The sequence below is a fragment of the Ochotona curzoniae genome, unplaced genomic scaffold (genome assembly GCF_017591425.1).
Source record: "Ochotona curzoniae isolate NIBS_2020 unplaced genomic scaffold, NIBS_Ocur_1.0 contig_498, whole genome shotgun sequence".
NCBI classification, from domain to species: Eukaryota; Metazoa; Chordata; class Mammalia; order Lagomorpha; family Ochotonidae; genus Ochotona; species Ochotona curzoniae.
The window spans coordinates 19650-40027 of NW_024466445.1; the positions used below are offsets into that span (position 1 = coordinate 19650).

A 20378-nucleotide genomic window follows, 5' to 3' on the forward strand; every position below is an offset into this window, starting at 1 on the left:
GAACTTCCTCCACTGCTTTCCCAGGCTACAAGCAGGCAGCTGTATGGGAAGTGGAGCATCTGGGACACCAACTGGCACCCATGTAGGATCTCGACTCATGCGAGTCAAAGGACTTCAGTCAATAGACTACTGTGCCATACCTGTATATATATATTATTTATTTATTTGTTTGTTTGTTTATTTCAGATTTACTTATTTGCTTTTTGAAAGAGTTGTTAAGAGAAAAAAAAAAAAAAGGAAAGAGGTTTTCCATCTACTTGTTCACATCCCAGATGCTATCAAGTGTCAGGACTAATCCAGATGCCATCCAGGAAGGAACTTCAACCAGGTCTTTTGTGGGTGGCAGGGACCAAAAATCTTGGACCATCTTCCAGTGTTTTCTCAGACCATTAGCAGGGATATCTTTTCAAAGACCATTCTTACACATGGTATGATTGTGTAAATAAAAACCGTTAAATTTTTCAACATATCATTTTTGTTGAAGCTTCAAAAAAAATCTCAGTTGCTATTTGTTTAAAATTTCCTGGCCTGGCGCGATGGCACAGTGGGTAAGGTCCTCGCCTTGCATGCCTGGGATCCCATATAGGTACCGGTTCTAATCCCGGCGGCCCTGCTTCCCATCCAGCTCCCTGCCTGTGGCCTGGGAAAGCAGTCAGGACGGCCCAAAGCTTTGGTACTCTGCACCCGTGTGGGAGACCCGAAAGAGGCTCCTGGCTTCGATTTGGCATAACATCGGCCTTTGCCCTCACTTGGGGAGTGAATCATCGGACGGAAGATCTTCCTGTCTGTCTCTCCTCTCTATATATCCGCCTTTCCTTAAAAATAAAAAAATAAAACAAACTTAAAAAAAAAAAATTCCTCCCACCACCCCTAGGTTATACCTAGGGAAATGTTACATTACTGGAAGAAAAGGAACTAACTCTGACCTGTTCAATGCCAAATCTGTGTAAAATACACCACTACAGCTTCAAGGTTTTCTATTCTTTTTTAAAAGATATATGGGGAATTCTTGCGCATTGGAAATGGGGGATTCTAGGGTGTGATACCTGCCATCCCAGCCCCCTGGTATAAAATCTGGTCACAAATGGAGTCACTTTGGTTCAGCCTGCATAAGATTACTAACCTTCTCTTGATGCTTCTGCACAAAAATGCTTTGCATGTTTTCTGCTTTTTTGGGTCAGAACACTTGACTAACATGTCCGGCTAACAAACTTTAGCTCCAGGAATCAATATTGTGTGATATATTCACCAGTTGTTCCCATGACTACCTCCTGTGGCTGCTCAATCCCACACAGTGTCCCCATGGTGGCCTCCTGTGATTGCTATAGCCTAAACATTGTCCACTCATTGTTCCCATGGCAATTTCCTATGCCTGCTCAAGCCTGGTCATTGTCTATTGGCAGCCTCCTGGGTTGCTATAGCCTATATATTGCCCACGCATTGTCCCCAAGGCAGCCTCCTGTGAATGCCCAACCACCTGGTTCCCATGGGTGTATAACTCTCCATCTATAAAAACCCATCTAACTCTCACTCTCTGAAGGAAAGGACAGCTGACCCACACCTTGGTTGTTTTACCTGCGTCCTCAATAAACTTATATGCTTAACAGACTTATCTGGGCTGTATGTCTTGGGGAGAGGCTCAGGTAGGATACAACAAAGGTACATCACCTGCTGCACACTGCAGCAGAGTTGGCAGGTATGGGGGAAGGGGAAGATAGTGTTGCTGCTGATTGTCTAGAGAAGAAGGTCTGGGGTCACCAAAGCCACATTTGACAGGTGAGGAGTAACTTATGGCAGCTTCCATCATCAGGTCATTGCACTTGCTAGTAAGCAAGGGAGCTGAGATAGGGTGATCTGGAAGCTGGAAACCAGAGGGCATGTCTGGGTAAAGCTGAAACACCCATCCACATGGCAGACCTTGGCTGGGCTAAGTATCATTACCTGTCACTCACCAGTGCAATAAGAAAGCTGGGGCTGGGAGGCATGCTTGCCTACACTGGGCTAGAGGACCTGCCCAGAAGTGATGGTGCAGTGGATGAACCACATCTGGCTGGCCTGAAGCACCCATTGTGATAGCCAGGGAACCAGGTCTGGAGACGGATTCTGAAGAGGCATATTCTGGTCTCACCCACGTGGGACTGCAGTACGTACCTACCTGCTTGCATGGGAGCTGGAGGTGGTGATGGGCTGAGACAATCAGGACAGCAGAACTCATAGACGTTAATGGGAGCCTGGGCCTGGTCGAGGCTAGGTTTGGCCAGGCTCTAGAACCTCCCTCCTTTTCCCAGCACATGCAAAAGCTGGGACAGAGCAGATCATGCCAAACAGAGCTGTAGTACTCACTGACATGCACAAGAGCCAGGGTTGGGAGCAGGCCTGGTAGGGGAACTTTGGGAACTCTCCTGCTAGGTTGCTGCTTCCACTTGTGAATGTGACAACTGATATTGGGGATAGGCAGATCTGGCCAGAACTATAGCACTTGTTGTTTGCTGTGGGGCTGGGTCTGTAGGTGAATCAGGCCAGCTTTGGGCCTCAGCATAAACACGCACACAGAAAACTGAGGAAAGATGGGCTTGTTGGGGGTAGTTGGGAGTCATCTTGGTGGAGCTGAGGCACCCAATGATATGCATGAAGACTAGGACTATGGTTGAATGGGTTAGGCTGGGCTAGGCCACAGCACCTATCATTTCACATGAGATGGGACAGGGGCAGAACTGATCAGGCAGCTACATCCACTTATATGCATGCTGGTTGGTACAGCTGGTGCACCCTGCATTAGCTGGAGCACATGATTCAGGTCTGAGGTCACCTGAGGTCATGTTTCTTGGGGGGACTCCCCAGCTAGATTCCTGGACTCAAATCCAAGCCACAGCGAAAATCACAATATATGTTGTCCAACATTGGAGTGCACATGTCAAGGTTTTGCCTCCTCAACTGCTTATGCCTGTGCAGTAGACATCATACCCAGATGCCTTAGCAGTCATGACAGGCAGTTTATCTAAGCCAGCAGGACACACTAACTGCCTGTTCAGAAGATGGAAATCAGAAAAGGCTAGACCATTCTCCTGGCCAAGATTTGCAGCAAATGTCTTGGTCTGTAAATGCACTAAGCCAATAGGGAAAGATTTTATCAACTCTAGAGCAATGATTCTGACAATATCTCAGAAGTATCAATACACTCAGGTAACACCCTCAAAGCATTCTCTGCACATCGGAGTTTCTGAACTGTCATAAAAGATCATTCCATATTCTCAGGTACTGATGCAATTTCACAGCCAAAAGAGGCTTCCTCTCTTTTCCTCCTCTCCAGCAGACACAGAAGTAAAAAAACAAAAGAATTGAAAGAGTTGTTCCATCTTCCATCCTTTATACCTTGACGTTCCCTACCCTAATTTGAGATCCACATGGACATGCATCCCTTTCAAACATGTAAATACTTCTAAAAACAAGATTAAAAAATAAAAAGGAATGACTCATGGAAAATTTTGTACACATAAAATAAAATTTCATTCACCCTTGAGCTCACGCATGGCCACACATATGGTGTCTCTAAGAAATATGCAAATCATCTTTTCTGCTTTTTGTATACACAGCCGCACATTTATAAATGATTTTGTGATTTGATCTGTAAAGTTTCCTCCCAGGGGAGCTTGTGCATGTTGGTACATGGAAACGTTTCATTCCCCCAAAGCCACAGAGCACTCCACTCTATGATGCAGCCGGATGCACTGGACCCTGTCTCATTCTCATGGGTGTGTGTGCTGCTTCTAGTTATTGTTAACAAATACATTGACCCTGAAGGCATGCATCTCTTCTCATGCGACAGTAGCCACAGTACGTTTTTTTTTTTTCTAAACAAAACAAGATTTCTGAGTAAAATATACATATATTCCTAATTTTACTACTCACTTATTGACTATAATGATTAACTGAATGTCACATCCTTCCTGCAGTCACACTTTCATGGATGTCTGAGGTTTTCTCTCCATGATTTCCCTGATCAGATCTGATTTTGTCTTCTGCTTGCATGCAAGGACAGTAATTTTACAAAATGTTTAATTTGTGTAGCACAGAGGTTTTCATGTATTTAAAAAAATCATGAAGTGATGTCTTTTGTTACTGTAGAACTTAATATGGAAAGTAGTTTCCTGAATTCTCAGTGAATAAACCAGCATTTCAGCAGTTTCACATCCCTGCTGATCAGAATAAAGGGGCTGAGGCTGGCATAACCAACTTCAACAAGTATTTCACTATTTAATGTTGTTGATTTCTGTGACAATGTGATTCCTGTGTAGAAGGACAAAATGAAATCTGTCCAATAAGACAAAAGGAAACAGGTCATGAGAATGAGAGTACTCTGAGTAGCTCTGATCTCTGGGCTGGGATATTTGGCACACCTGGAGCTCTGGAGATAGAGGACACGCTTGTGATGTTTGTACAAATAGAGAGCCATGTACACACTGCTGCAGCCCATGAGACTCTGAAAGGTGAAGTCCCGGAGAGCCATGAGGCAGAGGAAGAGCCATCTGACCATTTGTGGAGCTGGCAGCATGTTGCAATACCCACTGTATGTTCTAACATGAGATTCATTCATGCTGTTGATTGCTGAGATGTAGTGCAGCAAGTTAGAACTTATGAGGAAGCTAAAGACCCAGAAGAGAAGGAGGTGGGGAAGAACCTGCCATGCAGTGTGTGGTTTGAGCTTTCTCCACAAGGTGTTCCTGGGACTGATGGTGATGGCCTGGACCACACTGAGGAGGCATGTGGTGCAGATGGAGAGACTTCGAGCCACCCTATTGAGGTAAATCACAGTTTTACATATAATATTGCCTAGGGAGTTACTGAGGAGAAAAGCTGATAATATAACTGAGATTACTCTGGCACAAAGTGTCATAATGTTACTTAAAGCCAGGTGGATGAGAATAGCATCTGTAGGCTTTTTCCCAGGAGCTATGACAATCTTGTGCACATGTTTCACGAGCAGAAAGAAATTCCCTCCAAGGCCAGGTCCAGTAACAAAAAGGAAGATCACTCTCTGGATCAAGCTGCTGCGGATCATCTTGCACCTTCGTGGACCAGAGCAGGAAAAGCCTTTGGGGAAAGACAAATGAGCAAAGGTCACATGCTTCTCAGGTTTCATAAAATAGGAAAAAGGAGAAGAACAGCAAGAACACTGCAGTACATATGTGCACATGGTTGAACTATTATCTTTCTCTTAATCACCTCTGCTCTGTGTGTCATTATTGCTTTTTCCCTCCTGATTTGTAGAAGTTGGTTACCCTGAAATCCACATGCCTAGACATTCTTGATTCCACCAACATCACCTTCCGTGTAGCTGCACATTCACATAGGTGCCAATCCTGCTTCTCTTCACACATTTCCGGAGGCATGGTCAGCCCATGCCCTGTAAATTGCATGCCATCTCTTCCACTGTCATATCCATTCAGCTCTGCCCTGCTTTCAGTATGGTGAGTCCTCTATTCAGAGTGTTTAGTGAAGTCAGCTTGCTCCCAGAGTGTGCTGAGTGTAGTCTGCAGGTGCTTCATGGGTCACACGTTCTCTGCAGAGCTGTCCAAAGAAAATACCCCATTACCCTCTAATGGAAAACTAACTCTCTCTCTCTCTCTCTCTCTCTCTCTCTCTCTCGTCCTTGCCAGATATCCTGAGACAATTATTTCTGACGTTGAAAACCACGTTGCCCTCTGCCTGCTATCTGTGTTACTGGAGGAAATGGATACATTTCTAAGCTGGAACTGCATGTCAGAACCACCTGTATATACAGTTCTTGGCCTGTAACACCCTCTATATTCATGCCAATCCAATCTCATATTCAGAATCTGTTCAAGGCCACCTAGACAGTACCTATACCCTGTTGGTGCTCTCTCTGAACATTGTCTCATCTTGTCACCTTCTCACTCAGAAATGCTATCTTAATGCTATGCTATGATTGATGAAATACTTTCATTCTCACTCCAGGTTTTTCCATCTACTTGTTGCCATAGTGAGATTCAAAACAGAAATCAGTTTATTTGAACTTATATCTCATGAATTATCTCCCCATTAGTTCAAGCACATTTCTATTGTTTTCATCTTAAATTGTCATCTGTAGTCTCCTCACTTTCATATGTAATGTGCATTGCACCACTAAAGGGCACTGAATACTTTCAATGAATTATATACAAGCATTCACCTCATCATGGGGCATGGGCATATTTTTTACCAAGCTTCTCTCACCTGTTGCCACAGACTTTTTCCACAACTGACACCTGTCTGTCACCAAGTTAGCCATTCTATTCCTCTTGCGTAAGAAACTCACTGAGCCTACTGGATTGTGCCATTGCTGCATCTTTTTCACTGTTCTTCTACCACTTGACTGTGGAACTTCTAAGAGGTCTCATTTTACATCTATGGTCTAAGTGAACTGCTTCTGTGATGGCAAAAATGATATTTGATGTAAGTTGATCAAGTGAAAATCAAGTGAGTGTGAGCTTCTGTCTGTGCATGCACAGGTGAATGGCAGAGATGAAGTCCAAGGCCATCAGGGAAGCAGCTATTTGAGGAGACTCCCTTTCTCTCTGAAGCCAAGAACTCCATGTCCTAGAAAACTCATGACCATCACAGTTAAAGGTACATTTGTTAGGAACCCCAGTGTCTCTTCCTACTACAGATGGGCTGGAATTTGCTGGTGCCTTTCACATCACCAGCTGAAGTCATTGGCACAACCACAGATACACAGCATCAAGTGTTTGTTGAATTCCAAAACCTCTAACAGCTGGTGCATGCAAAAGCAAAGGCTTCATGAGTTTCTAAAAGGGAAAGGGAAAAATTAATGAAAGCTGAAGGTTAGAGTTGCCTAACTGCAGTACCAGGGGAAAGAACAGAAGTGGGTCACTTTGCCCCACTGGATACCCATGACTAGTGGATGGCAGCTCCTGCACTGGGATCTCTTAAATCCCTAACTCTCTCAGCTTGCTGCTCAAGATAAAGAGCTGACATACACATGTGCAATGATTCTTTTGGATGTGTACTTCAACACAGGGAATTGCTTATTGTTTAAAATGCACTGTTTTTGTTTCAAACATCGGATTATGATATTGTCTCTGTTTAAACCCAATCTTTCCTTTAAAAATTTGAAGATATAGCAAGTTAAGCCACTGTCAGGAATGGTGATGTACCATATAGGCACCAGTTTGAGTCTGACATGCTCCACTTCCTATTCATCTGACTACAATTGCCTGGGACAAAGTTAGGAGGTGATGGAAGTACTTGGACTTCTGCACTTATTGGAAGACCTGCAGGAGCTACTGGCTTTGGCTTAGCCCAGCTCTGGCTCTGGTTACCACTCGGAGAGAAAAGGGATTCTCTCTCTCTCTCTGTATGTGTGTGTTTCTGTGACTCTGCCGTTGAATAAAATAAACAAATCATAAAATGAAAAGTTATCATTTGGGGGATATTTCCTCTAACTTCAGTGGAATATAATTGTGAATGTATATATCTTTGGTTTTTGTTATGGGCAGAGAGAGGAAGAGAAAAATAGAGAGAGACAGAGACAGAGAGAGAGAGAGAGATTTCCCATCTGCACTCTACAAATGCCTGCAACATCTCAGGGTGGCCTGTGACCTAGATATCCAATCTGGATCTCTCCATGTCTGTGGCAGGAACTCAACTCTTAACTACTCCCTCCTGCCTATTGGAGTGCAGCATCCTCATCACTGCATCAACTGGCAGCTACTAGGTTTAACCTTTTATCTGTCTCCTGGCTCTTTGTACTGGTGGTCAAGTATTGCAGAGATTTGTGACTACTTTGTGTAGCATAATCTCAAAACAGAAGGAAATACCATAGGTAATGTGCATGTTAATTAGCCAGATTTCGTCATTCCACATGATGCCCAGACTTCCAAACATCACATTGTTCCTGGTTAAACCATTTGATCTTGTCTCCCAGTTTAAGGCATTTAAGACAGGAAAATATATAATATGTAATCAAAATCTCATCATAAAAAAGTATACAGGCACAAAGATAGGTGCCAATTTTCTGATTTCCTTTTGAGCAGACTCAGTTTTACAGTTCTTGGATCCTATGAGCTTACAATCTAATTTCAACTTTTCAGTGTTCAAAGGACTTTGGTTTATAGGTTTTTACGAGTAGAAGTAGTTATGGTAAGTTTTTTTTTTTTCCTGATCTAGTCACAGGGAGGAGTGAAGAGGTTCTCTTGTCATAATTCCGAGGTTTGGAGTGATCTCTCAGCAAGCATGCAAGAGCCATGTTGCACAATATGCCTGTCAGGCCATTTGCACCAGAGGAAACAGATGTATCTAGAAGGAAATGCACTCACCATTCTAAGGGTCCACACTGTGACACTGTAGTGCAGCAGGGACCTTGGGGTCCACTGTGCTGAATGCATCCCTTGTGAGGGTCCACTGCCTATATCCTGTTCAGGCTTCAAAAGTGGCCTTGGGCCCGGCAGCATGGCCTACCTGCTAAGGTCTACACCTAGAACACGCCAGGATTCCATATGAGTGCTGGTTATAATCCCGGCAGCTCTGCTTCCCATTCAGCTCCCTGCTTGTGGTCTGGGAAAGTAGTTGAGGATGGCCCAATGCTTTGGGACCCTGCACCTGTGTGGGAGACCTGCAGGAAGTTCCTGGATTCTGGATTCGGATCTGCACATCACTAGCCATTGCACTCACTTGGGGTGTGAATCTTGGGATGAAGATCTTCCTCTCTGTGTATTTAACTTTGTAATAAAAATAATAAATCTTTTTTAAAAAATGCTGTCTTGCTGAGTGAGAGGGAAGGCCTGCCTGGAGGGAACTGCAACTGCAAGCACCCAGCATGCACGTCAGAGAAGACCTTGCAAACTGCCTGAGAGACTCAGCTGTGCCTAACAGTGTCCTGTCTTTCCACCTGCAGGGAGGCAAGGGAGGAGGAAAGCAGGCCACATGCCTCACTTGGCTTAAACTCGCAGGCTCTGTCTGTAACAGCAGAACATGTGCTTCTGAGCTGAAGGGCTCTTGGTTTAAGCTGTCTGAGGGCCATTAGACCATTCAGCTTTTAATGTAATAGTCAAACATCTGCTTCAGTCAGAAACCAAGCAAACATATTTGACAATACAAATAAGCTTTTCTTCATAAATACAAGCACAAAATTTGTCATTTCAAATGCAGCAATGTTTCCAAGGATTTTCCTCCTGGTAAGGCTGAGAGCCCAGTGCCCTTGGGTTCCTGAGAAAGTAACTAATGTCAGTGATGTCAGTGCAGCACCCTTGGCTGAGCCTGGTTTTGCAGAATTGGTCTGGCTGGTGCCTGTTCCTTCATCTGAGGCCCTGTGCTTCCTCCCCTTGGGCTCTGCTCCTGCATCTTTAGCTGAGCAAAACATGTGCCAAAGCTGCATCTTCTATAAAATCTTCTTCATCAAAATGTCCATAAATGCTTTAAAATTGGAAATTCACAGCAATAACATCTGGATGGTGTAACTGTGCAGAGTGTTAGAAAACAGGATTACAATGAGCCACTCTAAATATCAGCGCCTAGCCTCACCAATGTCTGTCTGCACATTGCCTCTGTAAGACCCAACATTGTTAAAATTGGGAAGTGTTTTGTTCTGGATCAGTCTGCAGTGAGGAGCAAGGGCATGAGTTCAAGGTGTTTTTGTCTGTATTTCATGACACCTAAGAATTGTACTGTGTTTTCAGTATGTAGTTTAAAGGAATGATAAAAAAAATGAATGTCAAAAATCCTAGGATACCAAATAAAGTTAAAAGGATCCCATGCTGAAACAACAGAAGGGCACTAGGACACGCAAAATAAAAGACAAATAAAGTGAAAATAAAACCACAACAAAAGTCCCTGAGCTGCAAAGTGCACAAAAGCTGTGAGTCTGTTGGAGCGGGAACCCCCACACAGGCTGAGTGCCCACTGCTGCCTGATGCGCCCGGCTTCCCTCACATCTGGGAATTGGAGAAGCCTTAGGCTGTGGTAATCAATGGCTCTAGTTCACAAAGTCTCCCTCCAGGGCCACACAAGCAATTGTTGCTGGATGCATTGGGAAGTGATAGCCACCCTCTCCCTGGCTGCTCTCAACTTCCTCTTCCAAGAGGACAGGAAAATCTGAGATGCTGCCCTCTCCCTACCTGGTCCTGAATAGACCTGTCTGGAACAACGTCTCTTCCAGAGCAAAGACAGCTACCCCTGCACACACACATACTCAGTCTCACTCACCTGAGCAGTCTGCAAGACTGTGGCAGGTTCAGTGGCAGAGACGCACAGCCAGGTCAGTTTATCCTTGCCTGAGTCCCAGCACTCAAACATGCTGTCACTGCTGTCAACATGTTAATGTGATGAGTTTGGCTCCTTCTACATGCTGTGGTTCCCTGGGGCCTGCTCTGCCCTCTCCCTGCTCTGGCCTTGATTGTCAAGTCCAGAAACATTGTGATCCTAATTACACTGAATCTGTACTAATGAGCAGAAGGTAGCATGATGATGAGCAGGTCTCAGAGGGTTCAGGTCCCTTGGACTTGATTGTGATCTCATCCTTCCCACTACAACCAAAGCTCAGGAGCTTTTCCTAATAGGCTACATTATAGGTACCTTAAAATATGCTTTCTAAACACTTGAAAAGTGCTTAACATTGGTATACATGGCCGCTCAGTGTAGAATCAGTGGCTGTCTTGGGGAGTCATGTTAAGGAAGGTAGTGCACCTCATGTGGTGGAGCTGTTTCTTGATTGGCAGCATGCAGAGAATCCAGGATTCAAATCTCTAGTTGTCTGCCCTTCTCAGTGTGCTTATTTGTTTATTTATCTTTTCAATGTTCACTGACCATGATTCATAATGCCACTGGCTCTGAACATTCAAATTCTGCTGTTAGGCTCTAGGCCACAATGATTGAGGGTGCGGCCTCATTTATTGGATTTCACATGGGTCCCAGGGCCCCAATGCTTTTTCAGAAATGACCTCTATATATCTGTGCAGAAGACAACAAGGAGAATGCAGCTGCCAGGAACACCCTAGATGGCCCTACAGTGATGACTAGGTTGAGAGCACTGCTCTCATCACTTCCCTTTCCCTCCATCCTCAATGGCTAACCCTGATGCAAAGGAATGTGCTGAACTGGGTGGACACAGCTGAGACCTCACTTCAGTAGACATTGTTCCCACCACAGGAGCAGCTGTACTTCTTGCAACTAAGCCTGGTAAGTAGAGGTAAAATGAGGCTGGTCCAGAGGAAAAGGCCTGATGCCACTTCTGAGCTGCCCAACCCTGTGGCCTTTGCTGTCCGGATGTCGTTTACCACTCAGACCATCTACAACTGCTTGGGGCTGTGAATGGATGGATTGCTCCTTCACAGATTATTGCTTAACTCTTACAGTCCCTCGGTGTGTTTGAGCCACTCCAAACAACAGTGTGTGGCTGTGTCCCAACTACATCGGCCCTGCAGTTCTCAGAATAGACACAGAACAAGGCTAAGCATCAGGACTTCTCAGGTTTGTTTATTCCATCTGATATGATGAACATAAACATTTAATAATAGAGTATATACTACAAAGGAGACCTTTTTTTTATTTCAATCAGTTTCCCTTATTAAAAGTTTTGTTTCTTTTTTATTATTTATTTGAGGAGCAATGTGGTACAGAGAGAAACATCTTGCACATGGTGGTTCACTCTGCAAACTGTTGCAACAAATCCAGGAGCCAGAAATGCCACCCGGGTCTTTCAAACAGGAGGCAGGAGTGCAAGTATTTGGGCCATCTTTTGTTGTTTTCTTTGACCCATGGGAGGGACCTGTTCAGAAGCAGAACAGCAGGGACTTTTATTGGTGCATATAAGGGATGCTGGCATCCAGGCATCAGCTAAGATCATCATTTCCCTATTATCTCCTTTTTAATTTAAGATTTATTTATTTTTATTTGAAAGGCAGATGTACAGAGAGGAGGAGAGACAGAGATGATAATTTTCTGTCCGGAGGTTCACTCCCCAAGTGGCCGTAATGGTGAGAATTGAGCCAATCCAAAGCCAGGAGCCTCTTCCAGGTCTCCCATGTGGGTTTAGGGCCCAAAGCTTTTGGCCATCCTTGACAGCCTTCCCAGGCAACAAGCAGGGAGCTGGATGGGAACTGGAGCCACTACGATTAGAATCGGCATCCATATGGGATCCTGATTCTTTCAAGGTGAGGATTTTAACCACTATTCTCTCATGCCGGGCCTTCTATAATCTCCTTCTAATGAAGGCAATTGGAGAGTAAACTTAGAGGTGGGAACTTTAATTTAATTCTCTTCTTTCAAATAAAGATATTAATGAGTAAAGGTATTAATGAATAAAATGTGTATAATTAGTAACATAAAGAGCCTCCTACAATTACATCTTTATCCAGTAAAAGCAATGATACAGATGAGCATAGCTTCCATACAATGACAGAGTTCTAAAGCTTTTATTCAGAATTGGAGGGAAGCTGATCACAGACAAGAGTAACTTTAATACCATCTATGTGAAAATCTCATATACATACTTAGACATTCACAGAAACCATGCATGGTGCATTGGTTTGTCAGCTGATAGCTCAGGACAAATGGGGTAAAGAATGTCTTAAGAATGTGTAAATAAGACACTGCCCTAGATTTCCTGACTTTTTGCCCAACCCAGTGTCTGAAATCTTACAGGAGACTCACATGTTATGCTTGGTCATTATTTAAAGATGCAGGTGATTTTTGGGGTTGGTCTGGATGTGAACTTTTTAAAATTATAAGACATAAAGAAAGAAGAAGAAGGTGAAGAAGAAGATGAAGAAGAACAAGAACAAGAACAATAAGAGGAAAAACAAAAAGAAGAAAAAGAAGAAGAAGAAACCACCGGGATTCGTTTTAGAGAAGATGAAGGATAACTGGCCCACTCATCTTCACAACTTTATAAATTCACAAACCAAGGGACAAATTATGTACCACTTCTTTTAAAGTACATTTCCACTGAATCTCAATTTTGGCAGTCTACTGTTACATTTTGTTATTTCTAGGCTTTCTCTTCCTCCTGAGTGATTCTTATCAAGCATAGCCTGAAGAGGATCTGGCTGCGGCCATTCTCACATCGTGACACTTTTGAGTCAGTCTAGGGTGGTTGGCAACCTCAAGGGTTCTGTGATGAACTGGGTTGGCATCTGGATCCTTGTATTCAATAATATCATTTTTATTAGATGTGGCACGTTGTTAAACGTGTTACATAATTTTAAGAGAATTTGTATCCACATTTTTTAAAGATTTTTTTTTTTATTATAAAGGCAGATATACATAGAGGAGATAGAGAGAGGAACATCTTCCCCGCAGTGGTTCACTCCCCAAGCGACCACGATGGCTGGAGCTGAGCCAATCAAACCAGGAACCTCCTCCTGGTCTCCCACCTGGGTGCAGGGTCCCAAAGTTTTGGGCCATCCTTAACTGCATTCCCAGGGCACAGGCAGGGACCTGGATGGCAAGCAGGGTCGCTGGGATTAGAACTAGTGCCCATACTGGCCCCCAGCCTGTTTAAGGCGAGGTCCTTAAGGGCTACACTGCCACACCCGGCCCTGTGTCCACATTTGATACATGTTTGATTTTGTATCATTCTTCCTGTCACAATTTTCTAAACGAGTTACTCATGTTTCCTTCCAGAAAACAACTAACATCATGGCAGATATGATGGACCTAACCAACCATTTGTCCCAGGACCATTCCATAAGGACCTCTGGCAGGAAAAGGAGTCAAGATCTTCCTTGGGAAGAGGAGTCCAGCAACAAGCACTATGCACAGGCACTGCATCTCTCATGGTGTGTGTGGTGAAAGAAAATCTAAACTAGGCCAGTGCTGGGAAGATCTCCAACATTTTTCTACTTGGTTGTTTAGAATGGACGAGAAGGGTTCCAACTGGATACATTTCCCACTAGAGCTACAAGACAACCCTGAGACACTGCTTAACTTGGTTTAAAATGGATTGGGACTGTCAGCTGACTTGGTACCCAGAAGTATATAATACTGGTTATTATTATAAAGGTTATTTATTATAACATTTATTATAACCAACGATATAAATTAATGGAGAAAAGCGTAAGCAGGAAACCTCTTTTTAATGTTTAATGTTGGTTTTGCAATGTAGATTCTTTGAAGTTGTCTTCTTTGTTCTGAATACCCATGTTTATATCATGATGACACTTAACATAGAATAAATTATTCATTGATTCAGATTCAAACTATCCACTAACAAAATGGCCTCAGTTTAAGCAGAGTTTAAGGATGCAAAGCAAACATAAGGAAACAGGGACAGAAGATGAATTTCAAAATTTATATTAACAAAAATTAAAACAAAATCCCATTAAAGCCCAAACAAATGTTTAGTGGTTAAAACTTTTCATTTGTATTCCATGTTTTCAAATTACGTTATTAAAGTTAAAAATTTTAAAAATGGAAAACATGAAAAATTACATATGTTTGGATGGAAGGGAAAAATAATAATAGTGTTGGGGTTCGGAATGAATCAAAATAATAGAGACATCACACCTGGGAATGAATTTGAGTGCGAGTTACTGCTACTGAGGGGAGCAGTGTCAACAGCAGACCCATGACTACATTCTGATGGATTGCTTTCACCTGTTTGGGCCGAATCTGTCCCTACAATTCTTAAATGTTTTCTTTGTATTGTTCCTCTGTGTATTTGTTTTGTTGAAATCCAGAACATTGAAATGATGGAAATGTATTTCCTGCAGAGAAGCTCAACAAAGAACCTTGAAGGCTCTGTGTGCTCTGCCAACTGTCAAAGCAGATGCACAGAAAATTAGCAAAGAGAGGGTTTAAAGTCACTCCAGTAGTAGTATATAAATCTGAATTGGAAAACTCATGATTCCTTCAAGCTTTTTAGTGTTCAGCAGATTCAAGTCCTTCTTACACAATAATAACAAAATTGGATAAGTCGAACAATACAAAATTTTATTCAAACAATGCGATATTCAGGTGTTGCTGACAGTAGTTGATACCCCCCAATTTGTAGATGCAATGAATAACAAAAATTGCTGACAGCGTATCATCTACTACATTGATAGTAAATTTGAGAATTATCAAAATGCAGAATCTCATGTGAATAGACACCAGGTGGCTGATAGCAAAATGCACTGTTGTTTGCATTTCAGTCATCCTTCAGGATGTAGACTGAAACCACTGCATATTGACTTTTCAAAATTTTGCATGAAGAATTGAGAATTGACAAAAATGGCATAAATTCATCAATCAAAAGACACAGATTAACAGAACAGAACAACAAGCAGGACCTAATTATCTGTTACCTATAAGAGACACATCTGACCAAAAACCAGTAAAGAAGCTAAGAAACTGAAAGTGAAGGGATGGAAAAAGATTTCACGCCAATGGGACAATACGATGCTGGTCTCTATGCATGGTACATGCTCACAATGAGGGAGTAATGACAGAACATGTACTGTACTACTGCAACAATGTGCAGGAGTCCAACATGGCAGTAGTGCATGAGGAGATTCGGGGAATCCCACAGCCTACGAAACTGTGTTACAAAAAAACAAAACAAACAAAAACAACAACAACAACAAAAGATCCAGGGTTAGGATTGGGCCTGGTTAGAAATTTAAGGGAGATCTCCTGCTGTGATGCAATTTCCATTAATGAGTGGGAGGGGCAGAATGAATGAGGCTGAACTAGGCTGCAAGTGTCCCTCAGTCTCTGTGTTGGCTGGACACAGGGGAGTGTTACTTTGGGCTAGGCCACAGCACCCACTGGCACTCACAAGAGCTGAGTGGGTGCAGGACAGGCTGGGCTAGGTTGTGGCACACACCAGTTCCACAAGAGAGCCAGGTCAGTGCGTAGAGCAGGCAGGATTGGGCTGTAGTACCCACCATAGTGACAGCTGGGACTAGAGGAGGACCATGTCTTTCTACCTTGAGCACTCACCAGTTTGCTTGACATTCAAAACTGAGAGCTGTTAAGATTCAGCTCATGGGCCTAGCGTGATGGGGCAGTGGTTAATGTCCTAGCCTTGCATGCCTGGGATCCCATATGGGCGCCGGGTCTAATCCCAGAAGCTCCACTTCCCATCCAGCTCCCTGCCTGTGGCCCAGGAAAGCAGTCGAGGACAGCCCAAGGCTTTGGGACCCTGCACCCATGTGGGAGACCCAGAAGAGGCTCCTGGCTTCGGATCGGCATAGCATCAGCCATTGCGCTCACTTGGGGAGTGAATCATCGGACTGAAGATCTTCCTCTCTGTCTCTCCTCTCTCTATATCGGCCTTTCCAATAAAAATAAAATAAATCTTAAAAAAAAAAAAAAAAGGATTTAGCTTACACTGGTGAGTACAAGAACTGAATTGAGGCTGGGTACAGATAAAAGTATGGGCCAGGACTTGGAGCAGGTTGAGTTGGGCCAGTCGTCAGCACCCTGTTGATATGTGCAATAGCCAGGGTGGGTTGAAGTCCAGACCAGATTGTGCTAAAACACAGGAGGATGAGGGCTAGAAGGTGCCTTGTTTGAGCTGACCCTCAGCACCTGCAGGCATGAGCTGGGACTGGAGTAGACAAGATGAAGCCAGGCTATAGTAATGGTTATTGTGGGAGATTGACCCTGGATTTATGCCTATCTAGCCCAGGTGAGAGGCCATAGGCACATGGCACACCGTGTCCTTGGCTGAGACCCACACAAGGCCTGTTCACTGGGCATGGAACTAGAACCATGGGCACTCTACTATTGCTTCTCCAATCTGTTAGGACTACATTTGTAAACGACTCTGGGAAGTCAAATCTTACATCCATTCTGCTTTCCAGCAGGTAACAAGTTTGCCCTGGGACATAGCTTCAGTGTTTCCTGAACGCAAAATTCATTGGAAGGTCCAGAGAGATAGATAGCTCTCTTAGCCAGTAACAGTGTTGTCAGCTGGAAGTACTGCCAGGACTTCACTTTTGCCTGTCCTCTTCACCTACATAAGCTTGTGACTTCTCTCAAATAAATGGACATTCTTCACCAGGACATTCTTACAAAGGGTGAGCAAGGTGGGCCATTCCGGGCCAGGCTGGGCCACAGCACCTACCACCATGTGCAAAATTCCAAGCTGGGGGCAATTTGACAGGAGAGCATGGGTCACTGGATACTACAACCTAGCCTGGCCAAGCCTGTCCCCATCCCTGGCTTTCATGTGAAGTGGCAGGTGCAGCTTATTAGGCCACTACTCCCAATGCTGAGCCTGACAGCTAGGACTGGGGGCATACCAGGTTGGGCAGGGTTGTAACATCCATTATCCAGCATACAAGCTGAGTTGGAAGCAGGGTTAGCCAACACTAAGCCAGGGCATCTGATGGCACATGAAAGAACCAAATAAGTGTGTGACAGCAGAGCATTGATACAGCATCCAGTGACCCGTGTCAAGACTGAGTACAAGTCATTTCAGGCTGAATATCAGTGGCTCCTGCTAAGCACATGATCCAGGGCTTGGGATGGGCCTAGTAGAACTATGGAGATTCCTCTGCAAGGCTGCATTTCCCACTAGGGAGCACGAGAGCCAAGGCTAGGGGTATGCCAGGCCAGTCAGCCATCATACAAGTGTGCCAGGTTGAGGGGTAGTTATGAAAAAGCTGAGCCACAGCATCCATGGGTGTATATGACAGCCTGATGGAATGTGGGAGGAGCTGGACTAGCCTCCTGAACTAGCCAGCATATGCAGGAACCAAGGCTGGGGACAAATGGATTGTGGTTTTCAAAGGAGATGCCACTGGGGGATGGAACTGACTGGGCAACTGAATTCATCATTTTGGGCATAGGCTGATGCTGGTGGTATCACACTGAACCCGACTTTAATCTGGTTGGCACACACAGGGTTCAGGTCAGGGGTTAGGTAGGCTAGGTTTCTTTGGGTACCCCCACCCCAGCCTGGCTACTGGTCAAAAACTACAATCACAGGGTACACCACAAGATATGTGAGCCAACCATGCAGTACATTTATCAGCACTGAGCCTCTTCAGTTCATGAGTGGACAATGGACGGTGCGCCCAGAAACACACATGGAACAAGACAGCCAATCATCTAGGACAGTAGAGGACAATAGTAGCTCTTTAGTTGATGGAAAGCAGGATGTTGAAAAATCTTTCCTGACTCAGCTTTGACAGCAGGTGTCTGGGTGTGCGGTTGCACTAAAGTGGATTATGGAAAGATTTTCTCAATCCTGGAGTGTTAAAATCAACAGCAATTCAGAACTATCATAAACCAATAAATAACACCCTCAGAACACCTCCTCCCCAACATAAGGTAATCTAAGAGGACATTCAAGGCCCATTCCCTATCCCAAGATGTTAACATAATTTAGCTTCAAGAGGTAGCCAAATCGAATTCACCCCAATCCTACTGCACAACAGGAGAAAAGGAAAAAAATATTGAAGATATTTGTCCCACCCAACTTCCTCCTTTGTAACCATCCCTACCCTAATTAGTGGCCATAAAGTGTATGCATTCTTCTCAACTATGTAAGCAATATAAATGAAGTAAAATAAAAACATAAATTAAATTAAATTAAATTTAAAAAATAAAAACACATATGGGAAAAATGTATATGCTAACTTTACCCAGCCTGCATCCAGCTTTGACTTTCATATAAACTAGTAGGTGTGATACTTCAGCATAGCCCATCTCCCACGCTGATCCTGAACATGTTAATGTTATACAGATTGACCCAACTCTGCACAGTCTATCCCCCTGCCCCGAGAGCCAACCTCTGTCGACATGTGGAACAACTTTGCCCTGGCTAACCAACACCCAAATATGACACGTGTGCTTAACTACTAAGTGTTACAATCCACTAAGAGAGTTACTCAAATTCCCCCATCTGGTACAGTCTCAGACATAGATCTCACCGATGCCAGCAGGTATTAGACCCTTACCCAGCACAGCCAGGAGCCCAGGTTCAGCCTTTGTGTGTGCTGGTGCATGCTGTGGCCCATCTGAACTGACACACTATCGTTGGGTGTGCTTACAGGTGCTGCAGGCTGTTTGGCATGTTCCCAAGCCCAGATTCCATGAATGTTGGTGAGTTCCATGGCTGTGCTTAGCTCAGCCCATCACCACCCCCAGCTCTTGAGCAAAGCATTGGATACTGCAGTATTGCAGGGATGAGTCCACATGTCATCCCTACAATCTTTCTCCAAACCCAATTCCCTTATGTGCTGTTTTGTGTTAGACTCCAGTGTAACATGATCCATCACGTATTCTGACACTCACTAGTGGGTGCTGTGATCAAGTACTACCTAGTAGGCTCTCTAGCTCTAGCTTTCATGAGAGCAGTAGTCAGCAGTGGTTGATGCAAATTAGCCCAGCTCAGTTCTCCCTCATGGGAAGATGTATTGATTTGAACCTTGAAAGACCATTTGGTTTCCCTCTTTGTAACTACTTGGTTTCAAACCCCTTGTTTCCTTGCATGTTCAGTGTCATTGTTGGTGGAAATCTCCCAAAAGTCATTTCTCACCTGTAAATTGTTTCCTCTGTGGTACCTCCTCCTTCACATCCACTATGCACTTCCCTGAGCAATCCACATCCTCAGGGACAACAGGCGTATGATTCCTAAGTCCAGTCTTCCAAATGGTTGGCTGCTGGCCTTGAGTTTTACCAGCCACCAAATACCCAAGTGCATGCCCACTTCACTACTCTTGGTCCCCAAAGCTCATTGGTTGACATGGAACCCTACCCCTCCATCCACCCATTACCAAAGCACATTCACAGTTCCCCAAAATCAGTTTCAACAATACACCATGCCAGCATGCCAGCCTGGGAGCCTCCCCTCTCTAAGCCCCTACACTCCATAAGATCCAAGCATGTGTATGAATCCCTACACCTGTTCCTGTTCTGTGGGCATGGGTGTGAGGGCTGGGCCTCATGTGCCCATGCTGGCATAAGCTCTCATGTCTCTGCAAGCATGTACCAGCCCCCATTGTTTAAAATGCTTCAAATATTATTCTCAAGCCTGGTACAGTGGATCCACTAGCTAGTCCTCCACCTCCAGTGCTGGCATCCAATTTGGGCACTGATTTGTCTCCAAGCTGCTTTACTTGCCATCCAGCTCCCTGCTATGGCCTTGGAAAACAGTAGAGCACAACCCAATGCCTTGGAACTGTCCAACCAAGTAGGAAACATAAATGAATTTCATGGCTCCTGGATTGAGTTGAATTGAGTTGGCTCACATATAATTTTACTGTCAGTGCTTTTCCATTTTGTAAAATGTGAAGTTGAGATGTTCCCATGTGAGCCATATGATCATTTTTGAAACCAATATTATACATAGAGATTTTCCATTATTCCATGCTACATTAGCAGCAATAAATGTTATGTTTTCCTGAACTAAACAATCATTTCATATATGA

The 20378-nt window shown here is 44.0% G+C and overlaps 1 protein-coding gene across 1 annotated transcript; it reads right to left on the reverse strand.

The window, feature by feature from the left end:
• Nucleotides 1-4156: 4156 nt before the first annotated feature.
• On the reverse strand, nucleotides 4157-5059 carry LOC121161978 (putative vomeronasal receptor-like protein 4). The gene has a single exon (XM_040988726.1). It carries the CDS (start codon nucleotides 5057-5059, stop codon nucleotides 4157-4159), a length of 903 nt encoding a protein of 300 aa, XP_040844660.1.
• Between the last annotated feature and the right edge of the window lie 15319 nt (nucleotides 5060-20378).